The following is a 24539-nucleotide window of genomic DNA, read 5'->3' on the forward strand; positions in this document are numbered from 1 at the left end:
GTACATAGTTAATACAAGTATATTGCACTCTGGATTCTGTATGAGATGCAGTGAAAAGTGATATAAAAAGGCCTGAAGATCTGGGGGTCTGTTTTTCTAATAAAACAATAAAATCGATCAATAAAATATACTACAAAAATAATCTTTATGGCATTTGTAATGGTTAGGTACCATTTTAATAGAATGGTTACAACAAATGGAATTTTTTTTCAATGATCAGAACAATTTTTGAGCCTGTTTTATAATTTGCCTTATTTACCGGAATAATATATGCAACATTTTTATTTCAATTATTTGCACGGTTCTGCCAGATTCCGTAGATGTACGTTTTCTAATATAGATGATTATGGAAAACAGTCTTCTGAAGTTCTGATGGGGAGCGTACTACAGTTTTTTGTTTTTTTTACTGTTTTTAGGAAAATTGCACAGACAATAGAAATAGTAGTTTGTACCATATTTAAAGGCCAGGTGGAAATGCATGTCTAATTTTGGTACTCCAGGGGCTAAAGTTTATGAATATTTTAGGAGATGATTTTAATTAAATTCCTGCACATCTAAACTGAGTAATATTTTATTATTATGCACCAAACAGGCACACGCAAGATTTTCATTAAAGTTAACACTTTCGAGGCAAATGGTGTTCTGTTTGATTTACTGACCTTGTGAGGGAAAGGCACAAATTAGAAAGAAAAATGATGAAAGGGTACAGACTTTGATTAATATAGGTAATGCTATCCCATATTTATAATAGCCTTTCCCTATTCTGTTTTATAAATGCAGTCTCTAGGAGAGATGCCCTGCTGGGGCTGAAATGAGCCTGAAATCGGAGCGCATGCCACTAGTGTGCAGGGAAGTTGATCACACTGTCAGCAATTCATTTCACAATGATGTATTTAGTGTTCATTTCACCTTCCTACCATGAAGAAGAATTCCTCAGATGGAAAAGTGATATTGTTCTTTTCAAGGACATACAAATACAAGATGGAAAGGCTTTACGTTAATGGAGGAGAGTATGTGCAGTACATGTAGACTGAGGCCATGGTCCGGATAGTTTTTTTTATTTTTTATCCTTACTTTTTATTAGTAGAAAGTGTCTTTAGACAATTTTTACGCAATGGTGAACGTAAATTTGTCCAGATCCGTTCCCTTTCTTTGCCCCATTCATTCACATTGCAGTTAAATCTAAAGGATTACAATTTCTGTTGGGCTACTAAGGATGGCCATACACATCAATCTAGAGTTGATCAAAGCAGACTATTTCAACCAAAATAATCTGTCATCGTTTTGACAAATGATTGTAAAGAAATCAGTGGTGTTTAACATTTCCATAGTCATTGCTAGTCAACAAAAAAGATCTTTTCCTGAAAAACATTCCAATAAAGATTGTTCATCCTGCACCCAGGATAATTGAACTGTAATGACCAATATGAACTAAAATGTGGAAACTATCACTTTGAGTAGTCTTAGCTCAGTAGCTATTGACCCTTGGGGGTCGAGAGACACCAGTGTGGAACAAAAAGGGATCATGCAAAACCATAGTCAGGAAACAAGCCGAGGTTAGAGCAAGCAGCATTCATGCAATCCAGTAAACAGTCCAAAGGTCAGGACGGCTGTACATGGTTAGTCAAAATGAGGAACAGGTCAAGCAGCAAATGATCAAATTTTGAACAGGCAAGGGTTGATACATGGGCAAACGAACAGAAGAATGGCGCACCTTTGCAAAAAGCTAGCAACTAGAATTGCCCAGTCACCCTCCCACTTGAAGTAATTCAGGGTGGCAAGCCATAGACTGGAGAGGGGATGCGTGCACCCTTCAGGCACTGCAGGTGAGGAGTAGTCTGGAGCATGGAGTGGATGGAACTGCAAGACACTGACGGGCACAGACCACCAGAGCACTTTGGATGAATGTCCATCTGTTCTGGCTGAGCCTTTTGGGCTCAGCGGATGGGAGCCCAACCTAGCCCTTGTCTGGAACACATTAAAAGCGTTTCTACACGGGTCCCTACAATTGAGCATAACATATATCAAAAAAGACACTAAACGTTCGGAGATGGAGATGGAATCACAGTGCACCATGTTGGAACAGCAATATATCCATCATCCCACTGACGCTAACAGAACAGCTTGGCTACAGGGGGGCAGACAATACCTAGCGATACTCGGGGACAAAGCAGATAGGAAACAGTTTTTTATTAAACAAACTGCGTTTGAGCTAGGCAATCAATCTGCTAAACTATTGGCCCAGCTAATCTGCCACGATTAACCTTCCTCAGCAATTTTGTCAATTAAGGACTCAAGAAACAATTCTTGGCACTTTACACACTTTTATCAACCTTTATAACTCTACCCTCCCTAAACTTTCGCTGTCCCAAAGTGCCCAACTGGATCAACCGATTTAGCTTGGAGGAAATAACACAAGCCATTTTAGACCTTAATAACAGGAAGTCCCCTAGCCCGCATGGGCTTCCCAAAGAGGTATATGCTAAATATGCAGAAGTACTGGCTCTCCAACTATTAGCCACATTTTATTCGGCCATGGAAATGGTCCTATACCGCTGCTAAATGTAGACTACAAAATCCTGACCAGAATCTTGGCTCCGTGTCTCAATCAGGTCATTCTGTCATTGATACACCAAGACCAAACAGGTTTTATGCCAAGGAATTCCACTACAGAAAATATCAGACTGGTTTAGGTGGTTACAAAGATGGGTTATTCTCAATTAAGGTTCATTCATACCTGGTATACAACCCATGACCCGCCCACCTCGCAGTACTTTTTAAAACAATACCTGAATTGTCACATGTTATGGTCAGTTCTGGAAATGCCCCCTAAATTCCTGAAGCCGTTCCGAGCTCAGGAATGGTGTATACACACCTAGGTATAAGCTTCAACCTAGGTGTGTGTACACCATTCCTGAGCTCGATTTTCTGTATGTATTTTCTCCCGTTTACTTCTCTGGCAACTTGTGTTTGAAAAAGGTCATGTTTGACCTTTTGTCACTTGAATGTGAAGTTGCCTTATGAATAAAGATAGAATTCTGCATACAATCTGAGTGCTGTTGTTTATATCTACTACTTTGATATAACAACTAGCACCTAAGACAGAGTAGGCAAAAGTGCCGCGCCATTTCTACACAATTGATCTTGATGATATTAATCTGAGGTTAATAAGAGTAAAAAAAAACAAAAAAACGTAAGCACTATGGTGGCACGAACCACCAGCTTCACAGTGTCAGCAGAATGATCATTCACCGCATAATCATTCATTTAATGGTTGTTCGACCATCAACGTTCGATCTAATGTGTGTGGCTACATTAAGAGTCTTTATAGACCATATGACTTGTACTAATGTATTTGTACTGCATTGGAAAAAGGGAGTGAAATCCAGAAATCTAGTATATTTTATTTTTTAACAGTCTTTATTATGTTTGCCGTATTTGTATGCATTTATATCTAAGCTCCTTTTTGAGAGACCCCACATATTTGTGGCCATTCGTTTCTAATGTATTGGTGTACGTATTAAAGCAATGTATTAAATGTAGTCTGGTTTACAGTGATATCACATTAGCTCCTCGGTGAAGAAACACAAGATCTTAAATTGTTTAACAGTGACAGTTATACCAACTAAAGTCAAAGAAAGAGCTAAGCAAACAAGGAGAGCTGTCTGTGAAAATTCACTGCCACCATGCTGTTTAGTAATGGCTAACATGTGTGATCCCTGTGTTTTGTTGTAGCCGGCCCCGGGAGTTCTGGCGCCTTGACTACTGGGAAGATGACTTGAGGCGCCGACGACGATTTGTACGGAACCCCCTTGGTTCGACACATCCTGAAGCGATACTCAGAGCCGCCATAGAACATGGTTAGTACCATAAAGTTATGTTCAGTTGCCAGCCAAAATGGTCATGTTTCAAGTGGATATTAAGACCTGCCTAGGCAATCCTTAAAGGGTAGAAAGGTTCCTTTCTGGTTTTTGGCAGGTTGGCGATATGACGGTGAATGCAGGTACAGTAGCAGTAATTGTTTGCTTGTTCTTGCCACTAAAGCTTGCAGAAAGCCATACAGACTAACTACCACCTTTGTACAAAAATATGAAAAAAATATCCTGCCTCCATCTTTGGCTGTAGATTACAAGTAGATCAATGGAGGAAGGTTGTAGATTGAAGATTGGTGCAACAAGTTGTCTGCATCAGCAAAATAAAATGTGTTTGTGAGCCCCAAGCATTTTACTATTTAGCTTGTAAAAAGGATGCATCCAGCCCATTGTTTTTTTTTCATGTTATTTTATTTACTGTGATATTGAGCAGTTGTCCCATCCGGTTGTGTGCAACATGTGACATCCTAGCTGTTGGCAACTGCTGATATTATTGTGCGCCACTGAAACCTGCCATTAGTCATTGACTGGTTTAGTACCGTATCATTGACACATAGGAATGTTAACCAGTCCAAACAAGACTTAGGTTCTGTACATACAAATGTTTTGTTCATTCGTGGGTCCTTTTTTAAGACTAAGGGTAGATTCATGCATCTGATTTTGTGTGGTTTTTTATGTGTTTTTTATTTTTATTTATCCAGAGAGTGTTCACTTCAGTACAAAGCTGAAAAAAACACACACAAAAAAAAAAAAGCATGGACTTAGGCTACTGTGTATCTGTACAGACGGATCCGCACCGATAATGCAAACGCTTGTATCCGTTCATAACGGATCCGTTTTCTATTGCACCATATTGTGTCAGTGAAAAACGTATCCGTCCCCACTGACTAAGGCCGAATGCACACGACCGTGTTCCGCCGTATCGTATCCTTATCCATTCAGAATGCGTTGGGGCTGAACTGATCCGTTTTGGGCCGCTTGTGAGATCCCTGAAACGGATTTCACAAGCGGACCCAGAATCGCCAGTGTAAAAGTAGCCTTACATAGAGCTGCTTTTCCACGTGTAAAAAGCACGCACGCTTAGATGCTTAGTATAAAATACCATTCTGCTTAAAGGGAACCTGTCACCTCTACTATGCCACCCTCACTGAGAGTTTCTAAATGTTCTGCGTGTTACCCTAAGCATATAAATTACACTTTTAATTTCATTTGCAGACAAATTCAATAAGTATTATGCATTTTTGTACTTCCCACCTTTTATGCAAATTAACATAAGAGTCATATCTTGCTTGTGTGACCAGAGAAGAGTCATATTTTCAAGCTCTGACTCATTTCAGGTTAAGTTGCATATGTATAAAATGTTTTTTTTTTTTACACAATAAAAGCACACAGAGCTATGGGGACTGGGTATTGCTGATATGCTAGCGGCCATCTAGCAACCCATGTCCTCAGCTCTATACCCAAAATCCTGGTGACGGGTTCCCTTTAAATTTTCTGCTACGTCTACAGTTGTGCTCTGTTGTAAGGCCAGTTTCACATCTGCGGCGGTCTTTCGGCATAAAACAGCCTGCCGAAGTTATCCGGATCCTTCATTCCCAGATACTGCTGCCTGCCCATAAATATGCCAGGAATCAGTCGAGGAAAAAAATATATGCTGCACGCAACAATATTTGTCTACCCGATTCCTGGCATTCTATGCCGGAGCATCCTGCCGCAGGTGTGAAACTAGCCTAAGACAGATGACAAATATTTCATGTATTTTTTTTACAGCATTACATACTTTTATTATACACAATCATTGGAGAATAGATTTAAAAGGGGTTTTCCCACATAAAAAATAAAATTAAAAATTCTCTAGCCGCTGAGTTATTCACCAAAATCTGGATAGTACCACCTGCTATTTGTTCTTTTACTTGGCTGCCATTAGTGCCAAATAAAGAGCTAAATATATATATAGTGCAGGCACCATTTTGTGCTCCAATTTAAAAAAGTGCTATTTGTCCTGCTGCACAAATGTACTCCTTGGAGTGTATTAACTGCTGACGCATTTCTGTTATCCCTGAGAATATAGCACGCTGGAATTTTGTATGGCCACAAACAGTTACAAGTATCCAATTGCCCACTGCAGCAAAAAAAATTCCCCACCCATGTTCTATATGATGTCTTGTTATAATTTTTGACATTATTCATAGGATAACCCCTTTAATTATTAATTAAACATAGTTAAATGATGAACTTCCAAGCTGCACAACAGAAAGCAATGTGAATACAGTTTCTCTGCTTTTCTAGGAACCTAGAGTAATTTATAGATCAGAATTGTGTAAGTAAAGTGAATACCATTGCATCTCAAATAGGTACAATATCATAGTAACCTTACTTTGTTAAAGGGGTTGTCCTAGAGTGGAAAGTAATTTCCATGGGGTGGGGCACAGGGTAAAAAAAACCTCACATGTTCAAGATGTCCCTGCCGCTTGCACTGGATCGGAAGTGTGATGTCCTGTCATCAGCGGCCTCAGTGGTAGCCTGTGCCTAGCTAACATGAGAGGGGAGGTGTAGGGGCCGTGACTCCTACAGAGAGAAGAGTGTAGCAAGGGAAGCAAACTTTGTTATATATTTCAGAGCAAAGCATGCTGGGTATAGTTTGAACGCCTAGCAGGAAGCTGAAAACAGGAAGTTCTGCATGTAGACATCATGCCTAAATGAAGTGGCACATGAAAAAGGGGTAGGGAAGGGCTGACATAAAAATCAGGTGTAAGGGACGACAGTGTGCAGTATTTGGGGTATACTTGGTAGATAATAAAAAACTTCATTATAAAACCAGAGGTCAGCTTTAAGTAAAAGCTATTTGTACTAGTGTTGTGTTGCAGATGTTATAGGTTTATAAGGAGAAAGTTAGAAATGTGCATTGGTTTGACCCCGCTAATCAGAAACATGTCCCCTATGGTGTTGATAACTTGGCCCAGTCCCTTTAAATGGGTTGCCCACTTTTTGGTTACTGTTGATCAATGTGTTGGTAAGATGTCTATATGGCTCTTACTAATAAATCTTTTTTGGCATTCTGCACAATTTTCTTTATTTTATAAGATATGTCCTCTTTTGGCCAAGTCTTTTGTGCTGTCCACACATAGGTCCTGTCAATAAAATAACAGGATCGTTTGACCTGGCAAATCAAGTCTCTCTAACAAACTGCACCAACCATCTGGACTTGCACTGTTGGGAGTTTAGTGTGTTAGAATGGAGGAGGCCGCGTGATGTCTGGTCACATGACCCTCCATCAGCCGCCATATTATGGACAGAACCTGTGTGCAGACAGCACAGAATATTTCACCAACAAGGAACATGGCTTATGAAATCTAGCAAAAGGCTCAGAATACCAACATAGGCTATATTAGTAAGTGTAATATAGTCATCTTACATACACATTGGTCACCAGTAGCCAAAAAGTGGCCAACACCTTTAAGTATGTCTTTAATATAAATATGACATACATTTATGGTTATTCTAAGCTTCACAATGTTTTTATTTTTATTTTTGTGCAGTAGTACCCAGCAAATTGAGTACCATTGATTTAAAATGTACTCCTTTGATATACAAGTGTCTCACTCCCTAGGAGGATGAATGCTATATCATCTTTATTGTCATCACATATTCTATGATATATAGGTGTGCTGTAGAAAGTTATATACCTGTATACGCTTCTCCATTGATGTTAAATCTTCCTGCTAAAAATCTATTTCAAGCTGTGTGATGTACTGTCTGTTTGGAAGGTAAAATATTACGGTAGGCCTATGTTGTTTTTCATTATTTGTATGAGAGAGTTTTCCATGCATTAGAACATCTTGAAAAATAAATATAAAAAATGTGGTTTAAATCACTAGTGGAGATTGCTAAAATCGCTGGTACTAGATATTGTTGAAAACTGGCAGAGGATTCTTTACATTTTCTCATTCTATAGATAAAATATTTTATAGATTTACTTATATCTCTGAGCTATTATTTTCATGCCATCGGTGTAGCTTTTATAAACCACTTAACTTCCAAATTAGATTTATTAAATGGGTTATCCCATAATAAATAAATAAATATCTGGAGTAATGCACACTTTATTTGAACTTCATTAATGTAGAATAGCTGCTCTCCAGTGTTATTTTCACCTTTTTTAACGCTTCTTTACTCTCCCTTTTGTGGGTGGGCAGCAGCTTATCTCACATGGGCATCAAGCACCTATATTTTCCAGGGGTCCTTTGCAGTTAACTGTTGCTAACTTTGCCCCCACAGTTGCTGAAGCTTTTGTCTTCCTGGCATGCATAGAAATTAGTCCCCCGCACACAGCTCCAGTGATTCTACTATATATTTCTATGAATTTGAAAGTAGGGCGAATTAATGAAAGGTGTCTGGACCATTTCACTGTATGATGAATATACCGGTACTGAGAGAAGGAAGGTAGCATTGAAACTACAGAGCATGTCGGTCTACCACTGAAATCTGGAGAAGGTGGATCAGAATTTTGGCCACAGGAGAAATGGCAGGGGGCGCTACCTAGAGAGGAAAATGTAAAAAAAAAAAAAGGACAGAACAAAACGAACAACATTCATATTGCATGTATATTGCGATTAGGGAACCGAACCAGAGTTCGGGAAATGGCTTTTTACAGTGCAAATTAATTTATGAAGTTATTGCGTGAAGTCTCGCGAGACTTCACAATGCAATAACTTTGGTTCATCAGAGCCAATACATTCTAATACTGTACGGGGCTCCTGTTTTATGCAAATCGACTACGGATGTTACTCATCCCTAATTGCGATAATACTTAATTTGAAATGCCATTTTCATTTTATAGTGATATTTTTCGGTAGGATATTTTTGGGCCCCTTTCCAGTCAGCACCGTACATACACCCTGAAGTGGAGCGGGTGCGATAGCTACCAAGTTTCTTCCGTCTCACACAGTAGAGTCCCAGGGCTAATGTCTATGAATGGCAATTGACTGAGTTTTAACGCCTCAGATGCTGCCGTCAGTGCAAAGAACAGGAAGCAGCTGATCAGCGGGGGTCCCGGGTGTCAAACCCCCACCGATCTCATATTGATGACCTATCCAGGGCTCCAGATGGCAACCGAAATGGTTGCCAATGTGACTTAGAATTTCAAAATGGCGACAAGACTTTGAATTCTTGTCGCCATTTGTGCCTAGACCCTCTGCTGTTAAATGAAAGGGCTTTCATCAAGCAGACACAGGCGAGTTGAACAGACATTGCACGCGCTGCACTCGGAGCGCGCCATATTCTGCTCAGCAGCACAGGAGAGAAGGATGCAGTCCCTCCCCCCTGTGCCGCTGCTGCCACCAATGGTGTGATAGCAGGGAGGAGGAGGGGAGGGGCTGTGGCCACTGTGCCACCAATGAATATAGTTTATGCCTGAATACAAACGCAGTCTGCGGGTGCCGGCTATATCCCATACCCAGCACCCAGCCTCTATGACTGTGTGCTGCGATCCTCTACAATTAACCCCTCAGGTGCAGCACATAGAGCCCGGGTATGGAATATAGCAGGAATATAGCAGCAACCAGCAGCCTGCGATTGTATTCAGGCATAAACTATATTCACTTAAATGAATGTGTTAATTATATTCATGGTGGCACAGTGCACCGCCCCCCAGCCCCAGTATTATAAAGTATAATCATTGGTGGCGCAGTGGCCCCAGGGTCCCCTCCCCTCCTCACCCATTGGTAATCCTTGGGCTCTGATCAGTTACCATGGCAGCCAGGACGCTACTGAAGCCCTGGCTGCCATGGTCAGCTCCCTGCTGCTGTGTGCACAAAGCACAGGGCAGCAGGGAGAGTGTGAGATCCTATTCATCCTAATATATCTCTATTAAGCCTCATGCAGACGTCCGTGAGATACCGGACTGGCAACCTTCTTAGTGCAGGAGCGCACGGCGTCATTGGTTGCTATGACGTTGTGCGCTTTGTGCCGCTGCTGCTGTACAGTAATACACTCGTATAGAGTGTATTACTGTACAGCAGCGGCTGCACAAAGCGCATGGTGTCATAGCAACCAATGATGCCGTGCACTCCTGCACTAAGCAGGATGCCAGTCCGGTATCTCACGGACCGCGTTCCACGGACGTCTTTATGAGGCTTTACTTTTTTATGATATCTTAATTGAATCTAAATTTTGGTATTGTGACAACCCTAGGTAAGACATGTTAATTTTGGCTCCTAAATTTTTCAGGTTAGGAGCCAATGGCTCCTTGATATTTTTTTTTGTCTGGAGCGCTGCTATCCTGAGGATAGGTCATCAATATACATGACTGGATAACCTCTTTAAGGCCTCTTTCACACTTGCGTTGTCCGGATCCGGCGTATACTCCACTTGCCGGAATTACATGCCGGATCCGGAAAAACGCAAGTGTACTGAAAGCATTTGAAGACGGATCCGTCTTCAAAATGCTTTCAGTGTTACTATGGCACCCAGGACGCTATTAAAGTCCTGGTTGCCATAGTGGGAGCGGGGGAGCAGTATACTTACAGTCCGTGCGGCTCCCGGGGCGCTCCAGAGTGACGTCAGAGCGCCCCATGCGCATGGATCACGCCCCTTGCGGCAAGTGTTCCGGATTTTTGGCCGGAGCAAAAAGCGCAGCATTCTGCGCTATTTGCTGCGGCCAAAAAACGTTCCGTTCCGGAACGGAAGACATCCTGATGCAACCTGAAGGACTGACTGTCCATTCAGAATGCATTAGGATAATCCTGATCAGTATTCTTCCGGCATAGAGCCCCAACGACGGAACTCTATGCCGGAAGAAAAGAACGCAGGTGTGAAAGAGCCCTAAGGTCCCATTCCGTATTCCTTTCTGACTTTTTTCACTAATTGTGCATAGATTCCGACAGCAGCCTTTGTCCGGTGGGGAGAAAGGATTGGAGATATTGAGATTCAGCATGCCCAATCCTTCTTTCCCTGGTGATTGAGGGAAGGGGGGAGCTGTTGTGGTCCCCTTAGATGTTAGTTTATCAGCCTTTCCAGCCAAAATCGGCATGCTCAGAATTTTTACGAGTTTTGTGTCTGGGCACCAATATTCTTCAGAAACTAAAACCATTGTTAGAAGTTATTTTACAAAAAATATTCACAACATCCAAGGTATTTTATGTAATTTCTATTATTTTAGCATACGAATATCTAGGTTTGTGAGATAGTGATATCCATGTTATTGGATATGTTGGGTATTGTGGCTTAACATACCAGTATATCTCTTATGTGTAGGTCAAGAATCTCTTATTAGGGTAGGCTCAGACCTCCATTTAACTGACCTGGCAAGCTGTTCAACAGATCTACCTAGCTGGATAGTGACGTTCACCCAGGAACCCCATTGACTATAATAAGATCCGGCCGGTTACTGCTGTATGCAGTAACTCATGCCAGAAAGCAGCCGAATCCCATTATAATCAATGGGGGGTCTGGCGTTGAACGGCAATATGTTTTATAACCAAGGTTGCAGCAACTGTAATGACTGCTTCCACCCAATATAGCCTCTGACTATATGTTGGAGGAAAAACACACTTTTATGATGACTAGAGAAAAGGCTCTGCTAGAATTACTGGGAAAAGATACTGCTGTGAGAGCAGGTTGGAGGGGAAAGGTGTTGCTGTGAATTCTCTGGATATGGAGGAGATACTGCTATGACTGTTGGAGGGTAAAGTGTAGGAGAAATAGTGCTGTGGCTGCTAAAGCAAAGTCAGGCTTACTGCTGGGACTACTGGGGCACCAGATGGGTGCTACTGTCGGGCGGGTCCTGCCATGACTACTGGTAAAGTGGTTGTCCAGAATTAAAAAGCGTGTCTGCTGTCTGCAGAAAACAGTGCCACTCCTATCAGTGGGTTGTGTCGGGTATTGTAGCTCAACTCCATTGAATTGAATAGGGCTGAGCTGCAGTGCTACATACAACCTATGGACAGGTGGGGCGCAGTTTCTTGAAGAAAGCAGACCTGTTTTGAGGATTATGTGGAACCCCTTTAAGTGGGTATTCTCACCAGATCATTGGTGACAAATGGCTTAGATATGTCAATTATCTGATTTTATTGAGGGTCAACTTCACAGTATCTTCCTACGCAGTGATTCTCCCTGCTACCCTCTGTGCAGGGAACTGCAGCACTCCCACTTTCACTTCAATGGAACTGTATTGCTAGGGAAACTGCAGTTTCCACTGGCCTCAGATTTGCTGGGTGTCCCAGAGATCTGACCCCAAACCCATCAGAGTCCTAGTGATATTATATAAAATCAGATGGGAATATCTCGGGTGCATTCTCATGACCATGTCTGTTTTGAGGACCACAAAACACAGACACCGGCTGTGAACTATTGACTTCAATGGGTCTGCAGTCTGCGTGTTGCGACAGTGTCCTATTTTTTCCTGCGTGGTCGTACGGACCCAGAAGCGCACAGACACTGTTCTGTGAATGCACACTTGGGCAGAGCTCTACTAAGAGGGAGCTGTGCGTGTATGCTGTGAGGCAGAGCAACATGAATATTATGTATGAGGCTCCAATCACAAAATTATTTTGCACAATTTTTAGCTTGGATTGGGTTCATTAGAAGTATAAGGTTTCCGAACTATGGCTTTTTTGTGTCAATGAAAATGGCATAAACCCAGAATTTGCTGATCTTCGCTGACTTCTATCTGGCCTTGGAGCTCTGACCATTGAATCCCTTCCACTACTCAAAAATGGCAGATGAGGTGAAGCAGCACTGCATGTCATAGTTATATATGCCAGAACCAAGGCATTTTGTAATTAAAAGTCCACTCTCCTGCACCTGCTGCCAGTGCCTGAACTGGCCTCTGGTCTTACTCCAGTCAACTGATATTGGCTATGATGTATCTTCAGCGTAAGGGAATCAATACTAGTTTAGTGGGTTTTATTTGCTGTTGCTAGCAATATTGTGCATCAAGCTGTCAAGCTTTTATTATTTTTTTTTTATCTCTGGCAAATGAATTAAAGGAGATAGTGTATAAACCCATTCATCCATAACGCCTGCAAACCACATTGTAAAAGTGCATTTTTAAGCAGGAGACTGGCAAATCTTTAAAATGCTTTCTACTGTGGCTGCCAACTATTATTTAGGGAATAAACACGCTTGGAGTATAAAAGTGTACAACAAATTAATGTTAATGTGTTTTTATTTTTTTGTTTATCCATTTCATTTTTAAAAATAACCTGCAGGTTAATAACTTACCTTTTAAAGAGGTTTTACAAGTTGGTAAAAAATGTGTCCTAAAAAGGGGAGAGGTTTTAAAATAATTAAAGAACATATACCAACCAGTAATTCACCTGCTGTTCCCGCGCTGCCACTTCAGCCCCCACCTCTGTTCTGCATTTACTTGGCTGCAGCAGTGACGTATCCGTGTACCATATGGGGTTACTGCAGCCATTCACTGGCGGTATTCAGCACATGCCCACAGAGGCCATGGACTGGTTGCAGTGGTAACCTCTGCATCTAATGCTAGTTTCACACTAGCGTTTGTGCGATCCTACACAGCAGATTTAGTCTGGCTGATTCTCTCCATATTTTCCGGGTTGCGGCCGGATATCTGCCTCCCCATTATAGTTATTAGAGCAGAACGGCATTTATGTAATTTTCCCCATTAATGCTGAATCCAGAGAGATTGAACACTAGTGGCAAACTAGCCTACGTAAACACAGCCCAGAGTGGTAGCACTGGAATGGCATAGGAATATCTGGTAAGTATGCATTCTTCTAGTGGCATCGCAGGAACAGCATAGGAATATCTGGTGAGTATACATTCTTCTAGTGGCATTGCTGGAACAGTATAGGAATATCTGGTGAGTATACCTTCTAGTGGCAGCACTGGAACAGTAGAGGAATATCTGGTAAGTATACCTTCTTCTAGTGACATCGCAGGAACAGTATAGGAATATCTGGTGAGTATACCTTCTTCTAGTGGCAGCACTGGAACAGTAGAGGAATATCTGGTAAGTATACCTTCTTCTAGTGGCATCGCAGGAACAGTATAGGAATATCTGGTGAGTATACCTTCTTCTAGTGGCAGCACTGGAACAGTAGAGGAATATCTGGTAAGTATACCTTCTTTTAGTGGCATCGCTGGAACAGTATAGGAATATCTGGTGAGTATACCTTCTAGTGGCAGCACTGGAACAGTAGAGGAATATCTGGTAAGTATACCTTCTTCTAGTGGCATCGCAGGAACAGTATAGGAATATCTGGTGAGTATACCTTCTTCTAGTGGCAGCACTGGAACAGTAGAGGAATATCTGGTAAGTATACCTTCTTTTAGTGGCATCGCAGGAACAGCATAGGAATATCTGGTGAGTATACATTCTTCTAGTGGCATTGCTGGAACAGTATAGGAATATCTGGTGAGTATACCTTCTAGTGGCAGCACTGGAACAGTAGAGGAATATCTGGTAAGTATACCTTCTTCTAGTGGCATCGCAGGAACAGTATAGGAATATCTGGTGAGTATACCTTCTTCTAGTGGCAGCACTGGAACAGTAGAGGAATATCTGGTAAGTATACCTTTTTCTAGTGGCATCGCAGGAACAGTATAGGAATATCTGGTGAGTATACCTTCTTCTAGTGGCAGCACTGGAACAGTAGAGGAATATCTGGTAAGTATACCTTCTTTTAGTGGCATCGCTGGAACAGTATAGGAATATCTGGTGAGTATACCTTCTAGTGGCAGCACTGGAACAGTAGAGGAATATCTGGTAAGTATACCTTCTTCTAGTGGCATCGCAGGAACAGTATAGGAATATCTGGTGAGTATACCTTCTTCTAGTGGCAGCACTGGAACAGTAGAGGAATATCTGGTAAGTATACCTTCTTTTAGTGGCATCGCTGGAACAGTATAGGAATATCTGGTGAGTATACCTTCTAGTGGCAGCACTGGAACAGTAGAGGAATATCTGGTAAGTATACCTTCTTCTAGTGGCATCGCAGGAACAGTATAGGAATATCTGGTGAGTATACCTTCTAGTGACATCGCTGGAACAGCAGAGGAATAGCTGGTGAGTATACCTTCTTCTAGTGGCATCGCTGGAACAGTATAGGAATATCTGGTGAGTATACCTTCTTCTAGTGGCATCGCTGGAACAGCAGAGGAATAGCTGGTGAGTATACCTTCTTCTAGTGGCATCGCTGGAACAGCAGAGGAATAGCTGGTGAGTATACCTTCTTCTAGTGGCATCGCTGGAACAGCAGAGGAATAGCTGGTGAGTATACCTTCTTCTAGTGGCATCGCTGGAACAGTAGAGGAATATCTGGTGAGTATACCTTCTAGTGACATCGCTGGAACAGCACAGGAATATCTGGCGAGTATACGTTATTCTAGTGGCATCACTGGAACAGCAGAGGAATAGCTGGTGAGTATACATTATTCTAGTGGCAGCACTGGAACAGTAGAGGAATATCTGGTGAGTATACATTATTCTAGTGGCAGCACTGGAACAGTAGAGGAATATCTGGTGAGTATACATTATTCTAGTGGCAGCACTGGAACAGTAGAGGAATATCTGAGTATACATTATTCTAGTGGCAGCACTGGAACAGTAGAGGAATATCTGAGTATACATTATTCTAGTAGTAGCAGCACTGGAACAGCAGAGTGATATCTGGCGAGTATAGATAATCTAATGGCAGTGCTGGGACAGTAGAGGAATATCTGGCTAGTATATGTAATTTTATTATTTTAGAGCATCTTCCTTTGTTTTGGACAAAAGGAAGATGTTTTTTTTTTTTTTTTTTTACCAGCTCAGAAAAACCCTTTAGGGTATATTCATATGGGATTGAAATGCTGCAGATGTTAATATAAAATATCTAAGCATATGTTACTTTACTGACAGGCGGCTCAACTGTGAAAACCATTCAAACACTCCTCATACTGAAGCAAATTTTGAAGTCTTTGTCTAGCTTTAATTGCGTTGTCCAGATAGTTTGTGTGTTGGAAATTTGCATGGCTGTATAAGAAAACCTTAGCATCAGATATTTTACAGCTTTGTGCAGATGGGTATAGTCAGAGCAATCTCCAGTAAGGATTGATAGGGTCAAAAACAGCCTCTAATGCAAAGGTGGCAGCGTAAATACCTGAAGACGAATGTCCTCTGTTTTGCCGATCAATACCAGCCCCTAGACTATACTTCTGGCTATCTTCTAGTTAAAAACAAATTTGTTAATTCTGACAATTTAATTGCCCTTTCCAAGTTCACATTAGCTTCCTTCAGAGAGAAGCTCAAGTCATTTTTCAAAGTGTAACCCTTCAATAGGATTCTTTAGAGGAGCCCTTGTCTGGGCATTTGTGTTCTTTCTGGTTACTATTGTTAATTGAAACAAACTGTTTTATGTACAGACTTTCCTCTACATCCAAACTTTTAACATTATCTGCACCTTACATTCATAAATAATTGTCATATATAGGCTGCAGGGACAACAAGAAGATTATTTTTTTCATTTTTGTGAAGAGGAGAATAATAGAAATGGTTTTGGGGCACTGCTCACTAAAATGGTAGTTTCTTGAATAAAATACATAGGAAAATAAAAACAGAGGACAGAGAGCGACATGTTTCGGAGGCGGACTACCTCCTTCCTCAGGTGCGCTGTTCTTTTTATCTTTTTTTATTTTTAGACCAATGGGTGCATCATTTGTCTCTATAGACTTGTTAGAACTGTGGAAGTTTTTTAAGTGATGAAATTGGAGGTCGTTGCCTCTGTATTCCTATGCATATAGTAGCTAGATCTTATACTGGGTAATGGTTGCTTTCCATTTCTTTTAGAACAGTGTCAATTATTTATACCCATAGCTCCATATGCACTTGACATCTCTGACCTGCACTTCACTTTAATGAACTTCCACTCTGACTGTCTTTCTCCCCTCATTTTCCCTGGAAAAGAATAGATTGTGAGTAACATGCATTTCATCTACATGTTTTTATGAAGTACTAGCAGAAGGAACCGGCTTCGCACGGGTATATTTAATCTATTTCATTTAATGTTTGTGTGTCGTTAAGATATCAACAGTATCCCTCATAACAGTGACCTCTACAGCACACCGCACCTTTAACAGTGAACTCCACAGTTCCCCGCCCCTTAACACTGGACCCCCCACCCCCATACCACTTTAAAATGGGACCTTCACAGCAGCCCATCCCCTTAACTTTGACCTCTACAGCACCCTGCCCCTTTAATGCTAGGGCTACACGACGACATGTGTCCCGCAAAATTATTTTACTCAACAATTTTTATAATCATAGGCTATGGTGTCGCACTGCGACATGCTGCGACACGCCAGTCGCAAAAAATCCATCCAATATGGATGCATGTAGCAGTGTACTTGTGCCCTATGTGCGGTGCGACTTATTGTCGTCCTGTAGCCCTAGCCTAAAGCTGACCTAAAGCAGTGAAGAAAAATTGGCTGGGTTGTTATGGAAACCTGGAGTAAAACTGTGTGTATGGCAGTTGGGATTTGAAAAAAAAGAGACTTGCATGCTTGTATTGGCTAATGCAGGTCATTTTTTGGGATCATCTCAGGAACGGTACGTTCTAGAGAGCTTAGACCCAGTCTAAAACCTTCCTGGACACCTGATGTACTTGTGTACCAAATTTGGTGAAGATCGATTCAGTCGTTTGGTCGCGCATAAAGAACAGACAGACGTCCAGACAGACAGAAATTCCTTTATATATATACATATATATATATATATATATATATATATATATAAGATATGTCATAAAAGCGATAAAGAATACTCCCATCTGTATAATCAAACAACTACTTTGATAGTAATTTGTTACCTTCCGATATACATTGTTACCGATCACATATTGAGGGTTAAAGGGGTTTTCTGGTTATAATTAATTTAGAGCAATTGCCAGCAGCCTGAAACAGAAGATTGATACTTGCCTTTTCCACATGGCTTCAATCCTCTGTGCTACCTCCTCTGTGTCTGACTTGCAGTCCCCACACTGTTTACATCCAACAGTGCATTGACATGGTCACGTGTACTGCTCCAGCCAATGACTGGTTTCAGTGGTGATATACTGCTTATGGTCAGCTGCAGTGGAGCATGTGACGATGCCCATGCACCACCGTAAACAGTGCAGAGATTCAGGAGGCAGGCTGTGGGTAATTTGTTAAAAAAATAAATAAAATCATTATTACTGGAAAACCCTTTAAAGTCACTCTTTTTAGATATGTTTAGATGGCATTTTGGCCAATACAGTTGATATATACCGTACCTATCTATTTTAAGGGTATGCAGCATAAATCGTACAAATGTATGTTTTCCTTTAGGGTATATGTTCACAGTTTCTTTTACAGATCCATTTACTGGAGAAGTATACATATAGCATACATTTAGATCTGTTTTCGAGTAGATTAAAGACCTGAAACGTGTTTTATTAACTTTTTTTTTTAAGTTTCTTTTTAAAGTATACTTGTCATTTCTGATGACCTTTCAGAATATGCTAAATCTTAAATACAGACAAATAGCAGCAGCATGAAAGATATTATGCAGAGCTAAGTGAGCAGTGTAGATGTGAATCCAGTAGCTGTGAAACAGTAGAATACTTAGTATTAGCTGCGGCAATATGTCTGTGTGTTTCTCTGCTTTTCTCTCATTCAGCTCCTCCTCCTCTTTGCATAGACTTTAGACTTCTATGGGCAGCATCAGATCCCCAGTGAGCTACAGTCAGTCTTGTTTTCAAAGACAAATTTAGAAGAGAATTTAGAGTGAGTATAAAGTTTAGGAGTGAAGATGAGGAGAGGAGCCTGATAAGTGGAGAAAGAGAAGCATTTTTAAGTTGTTGTGTGTTTTTTTTTTTTATTAACCAGTACAGTAAACTCTGTGACCATTTATTAATATTTTTCAGCTGCTGGATGTGAACTTTATTATAATGATACCTTAATTTATTTGGGTATGATTTCCCATGTCAGTCTTAGACCCTGTTGCACACGACCGTGGCGGGTCCGCTATACACGGGACACTGGCCGTGTGCATTCCGCATCACGCAAATCCGGAGATACGGTGCGGAAGCACGGATCGGAACCCCATGGAAGCACTACGGAGTGCTTTCGTGGGGTTCCGTTCTGTGCTTCCATTCCGCAAAAAGATAGAACTTGTCCTGTTTTCAAGTGAATGGGGTCCTGGCCCACGTTTGGTGCCCGTGCATTGCGGACCGCATTTGAGGTTCGCAGCACGGGAACGGCCAGCACAAGTTCGTGTACAAGAGGCCTTGGGGGTCATGCCCATGACTATCAGTTTTGTGGTCTGCAAATCCTGGCCGTGTAAATGCCACCATTTTTTTTTCTTTTTATATATAATATTGCCTGATTGGAGTCTAGAAGGAAAAGTGAGGAAAATTGGCTTCTACCTCAGTTTTTTTTTTGCCTTCCTCTGGATCAACTTGCAGGATAACGGGCCGAACTGGATGGATAAATGTCTTTTTTCGGCCTTATGTACTATGTTACTGATATATTCCTCTAGAAATGTCCTATCCTTGTCTGCAAAACGGACAATTTTTTTTTTTTTTTTGTGGGGCTGCGTAATGCACCTATGGATGCAGAGAGCACATGGTGTGCTGTCCCCATCTTTTGTGGCGCTATTAAAACGAATGGGTCTGCATCCGATCTGTAAAAAACGCAGTTCTGATGCAGACCGAACATACAGTAGTGTGAATGAGCCCTTAACGTAGTTTGCACAGAGGTTTTTTTGGAGGATGTTTTGAGGCAGATTTTCTTGCAAGTTTTTCAGCAAAAGCCAGAAGTGGATTGGAAAGGAATCCTAAATATAAAGGAAGGACTTCTACTTGCTGTTGGATCCACTTCTGGCTTTTGCAGGAAAATCTGCCTCAAAACCGCCTCTAAAAACTTACCCTGTGTGAACCTACCCTTAATTTTATTTGCGGTCAGTGAATGTTGTATTAGAGTGCTGGCTTAAAAACCTATATTAATGTAGAACAGCCTATCCATGATTTTTCCATAAAAGCAAAATTATTTCATATGGCTTACCAGATCAATTTTAATCAATATGTATGTTGTATTTATCTATAGTCTTGATAAAAAAGAATATGATCATTTGGGATGTTATAAAAATAAAATAAATAAAAAAAGGCTTCTAAATACTATCCAGAGGTTATTATTGCGGTATGTTCACTGAACATGTTAGAAAGTCTGCTTGGTGGTGGTCAGGATGATGGAACGCCTGGAAATGGCGCACAAGTATGGCTGGTAAATAGATGGCACTGGATAGACCGTTTTCTTCCTTCTGGGGGGAGCTCATTTCCGCACCTTTTACTAGGGGGGCATTTGTGCCTATAACGCTACCTGCACACGTTCAACATTACACACATTTTTCTGTGCAGATTCTTGTGCGGAAAAACTGCAGCGTAATATAGTACCAGCAAAGTGTATGAGATTAGCAACATTTCATGTACACTTTGCCTTTTTTTTTTTTTTTACCTTTTTTATTTGAAGTGCAAAATCTGCAGTAAAACAGCAAGTAACATGTGGATTTGGTGCGGAAATTCATATGGAATTTCTGTAAGTCAGGTAGCCCAAGTCTCCTGGTCGTGTTCCCACCTTTTGGTACTTATAGATTTGTTTCTTTTCATAATGTGGATTTGTCTGTTCCTGAGGCTCTTATGCTGAAGTCACTATACACTATAACTTTTTGGCTAACATCCCAGGAATAGTATTCCCAAGTTTCCTTACTAGACATCAGTGCTGCTTTCAACATTGTGGATCATCCCCTCTTCTTCGTTACATTTGCTGTAGTTTTAGTTCCAGACACTGCCCTCTTATGGAACTTCTGGGCACCAATGTCTTCTTTCCTCCCACCTCCTATTATACTGTACTTTATTGATTCGTTATGTAAGAAGACTGCGCTGCTGCTCACTCCTCTGAGCCTCCTCTATTTCTGGTACAGAGCAAATTTCTGGCATGGGAAGGACCAACAAGCTCCACAGATAGGTGTCCCTCCTCTACCTACAGGAAGGTGGGGGTAATCAAGGAATCGCAACCATAGTAAAGCACTGACTTCCTCTGTGTATTATAAAAAGGTTTATTATACTCAAACAGAATCTTGATAAAAACGTATGTATAAAATCACAAAGGTGCACATTCACAGGTATCGCACGGCCCGGATTTTGCTTACACGCTTCTTCAGGAGCGTACACCTGAACTCCAAATGGCCAGTCTTATAAACCCCTCATAATCCTACCCCTTCCCACATCATCTAATCACAGAAACTTAAAACTGAAAGTCAATATACACTAAGACAATAAAACCAAAAGCATCCTCACTAATTCGTATGTATCATCTCCTATAATACTTGTATTATAATACGTGTATGTGTGTGTATATATATATATACACACACGTACAGGGAGTGCAGAATTATTAGGCAAATGAGTATTTTGACCACATCATCCTCTTTATGCATGTTGTCTTACTCCAAGCTGTATAGGCTCGAAAGCCTACTACCAATTAAGCATATTAGGTGATGTGCATCTCTAATGAGAAGGGGTGTGGTCTAATGACATCAACACCCTATATCAGGTGTGCATAATTATTAGACAACTTCCTTTCCTTTGGCAAAATGGGTCAAAAGAAGGACTTGACAGGCTCAGAAAAGTCAAAAATAGTGAGATATCTTGCAGAGGGATGCAGCACTCTTAAGATTGCAAAGCTTCTGAAGCGTGATCATCGAACAATCAAGCGTTTCATTCAAAATAGTCAACAGGGTCGCAAGAAGCGTGTGGGAAAAACCAAGGCGCAGAATAACTGCCCATGAACTGAGAAAAGTCAAGCGTGCAGCTGCCAAGATGCCACTTGCCACCAGTTTGGCCATATTTCAGAGCTGCAACAAAAGCACAAGGTGTGCAATACTCAGAGACATGGCCAAGGTAAGAAAGGCTGAAAGACGACCACCACTGAACAAGACACACAAGCTGAAACGTCAAGACTGGGCCAAGAAATATCTCAAGACTGATTTTTCTAAGGTTTTATGGACTGATGAAGTGAGAGTGAGTCTTGATGGGCCAGATGGATGGGCCCGTGGCTGGATTGGTAAAGGGCAGAGAGCTCCAGTCCGACTCAGACGCCAGCAAGGTGGAGGTGGAGTACTGGTTTGGGCTGGTATCATCAAAGATGAGCTTGTGGGGCCTTTTCGGGTTGAGGATGGAGTCAAGCTCAACTCCCAGTCCTACTGCCAGTTTCTGGAAGACACCTTCTTCAAGCAGTGGTACAGGAAGAAGTCTGCATCCTTCAAGAAAAACATGATTTTCATGCAGGACAATGCTCCATCACACGCGTCCAAGTACTCCACAGCGTGGCTGGCAAGAAAGGGTATAAAAGAAGAAAATCTAATGACATGGCCTCCTTGTTCACCTGATCTGAACCCCATTGAGAACCTGTGGCCCATCATTAAATGTGAGATTTACAAGGAGGGAAAACAGTACACCTCTCCTCTCTGAACAGTGTCTGGGAGGCTGTGGTTGCTGCTGCACGCAATGTTGATGGTGAACAGATCAAAACACTGACAGAATCCATGGATGGCAGGCTTTTGAGTGTCCTTGCAAAGAAAGGTGGCTATATTGGTCACTGATTTGTTTTTGTTTTGTTTTTGAATGACAGAAATGTATATTTGTGAATGTTGAGATGTTATATTGGTTTCACTGGTAAAAATAAATAATTGAAATGGGTATATATTTGTTTTTTGTTAAGTTGCCTAATAATTATGCATAGTAATAGTCACCTGCACACACAGATATCCCCCTAAAATAGCTAAAACTAAAAACAAACTAAAAACTACTTCCAAAAATATTCAGCTTTGATATTAATGAGTTTTTTGGGGTTCATTGAGAACATGGTTGTTGTTCAATAATAAAATTAATCCTCAAAAATACAACTTGCCTAATAATTCTGCACTCCCTGTATATACCTCCTTCAGGATACATCCAAGTACGGTATATACCTGCTTTAGGCTGAGTTCACATGAGCGTGACAGATTTGGTCCGGATGCGTTCAGGGTGCGTTCAGTTAAACTCGCACCATTTTGCAAGCAAGTTCAGTCAGTTTTGGCTGCAATTGCGTTTAGTTGTTCAGTTTTTTCCGCGCGGGTGCAATGCGTTTTGATGCGTTTTTCACGCGCGTGATAAAAAACTGAAGGTTTACAAACAACATCTCCTAGCAACCATCAGTGAAAAACGCATTGCATCCGCACTTGCTTGCAGATGCAATGCGTTATTAACGCAGCCCCATTCACTTCTATGGGGCCAGGGCTGCGTGAAAAACGCAGAATATAGAACATGCTGCGATTTTAAAGCATTGCAGAACTGATGCATGAAAAAAAATGCTCATGTGCACAGCCCCATTGAAATGAATGGGTCAGGATTCAGTGCAGGTGCAATGCGTTCACCTACTGCATTGCACCCGCGCGGAAATCTCGCCCGTGTGAACTCAGCCTTAGGATACATCCAAGTACGGTGTATACCTGCTTCAGGATACATCCAAGTACGGTATATACCTGCTTCAGGATACATCCAAGTACGGTATATACCTGCTTCAGGATACATCCAAGTACGGTATATACCTGCTTCAGGATACATCCAAGTAAAAAAATCTAATGTTGATTTAATTAGTGCCAACCAACACTGATGTGGAGCTGAGTTCATTGCAATGTCTCCTGAAGGGCACTACCAGGGTATTGTTTTGCCCCTATGCCGGTATACATTTGTGTGTGTATGGTGTATAGACGTCATCATTGTCAGATGATTTAAAGTGTGATATAATGTGAGACAAATCATAGCACAGCATAAAATATGTGTAAAAGTGCCCATGGCACAAGGGTATTGACATTGTGAGTAACCTTATTATATGCCTTGCTGCAAGCTGTTACTAGCCACATGGCATTGATGAATTAGCTGGTGCAGTACATTGCATACTTGTGACTGCGGCAAATGAACATTATTACTAAAATAAGGGTTTAAATATGACTTTTACTAAAATGTTTGCCTTGTGTGTACTGCAAAATGTGAGTGTAATTGCTGGGATAATATCATTAACTATTTACTAACAAGTCAACGTAAAAATACATGTGTAGTGTATGTATTTACCGTAGTATAGTTCATCAGTATCAGATTATTGGGGGGCTGACTCCCGGCAACCCCAGTGATTAGCTGTTCCCTGCCACAGGCGGCAGAACTAAGGGGGCATTCACAAGACAGTATCTATTTTGCGACCTTCAAATTCCGGTTCTGCAAAACATGAATACTGGACGTGTACATTCCACATTTTGCGGAACAGCACGTCCCGCCCTTTGTTAGAAATGACTATTCTTGTCCGCAAAACTGATGTGGGGCCACGGGACAGACATGCAGACATGGACAGCACTCAGTATGTGGTCCCCTAAATCCACACTATCTATTGCACTTTGGTGCGTTTTTTGTTTAAGATTTTTGTGCACATTTTCTATGTGGAAAACCACTCTACATAAGGTGCAGAATCGCACAAACAATTGACATGCTGCTTAAAATAAGTCAATTTCTGCACGTAAAAAGTATGCAAAGTGTACCAGAGATTTAGCAAAAACTTTGCTGGTACTTTATTATGCTCCGGCTTTTCCACTGAAAAACTGCACGTATTCTG

General features: G+C 41.3%; 1 protein-coding gene across 1 annotated transcript in view; it reads left to right on the forward strand.

Moving 5' to 3' along the window:
* Window positions 1–24539, forward strand: part of LRBA (LPS responsive beige-like anchor protein) — a 568467-nt gene that overhangs the window by 268264 nt on the left and 275664 nt on the right. The window contains exon 37 of the mRNA XM_044300361.1: window positions 3736–3860. Within this exon, the coding sequence (XP_044156296.1) occupies window positions 3736–3860 (125 nt within the window). The remainder of the gene's footprint in view (window positions 1–3735; window positions 3861–24539) is intronic.

Source organism: Bufo gargarizans, chromosome 1 (assembly GCF_014858855.1).
Source record: "Bufo gargarizans isolate SCDJY-AF-19 chromosome 1, ASM1485885v1, whole genome shotgun sequence".
NCBI lineage: Eukaryota > Metazoa > Chordata > Amphibia > Anura > Bufonidae > Bufo > Bufo gargarizans.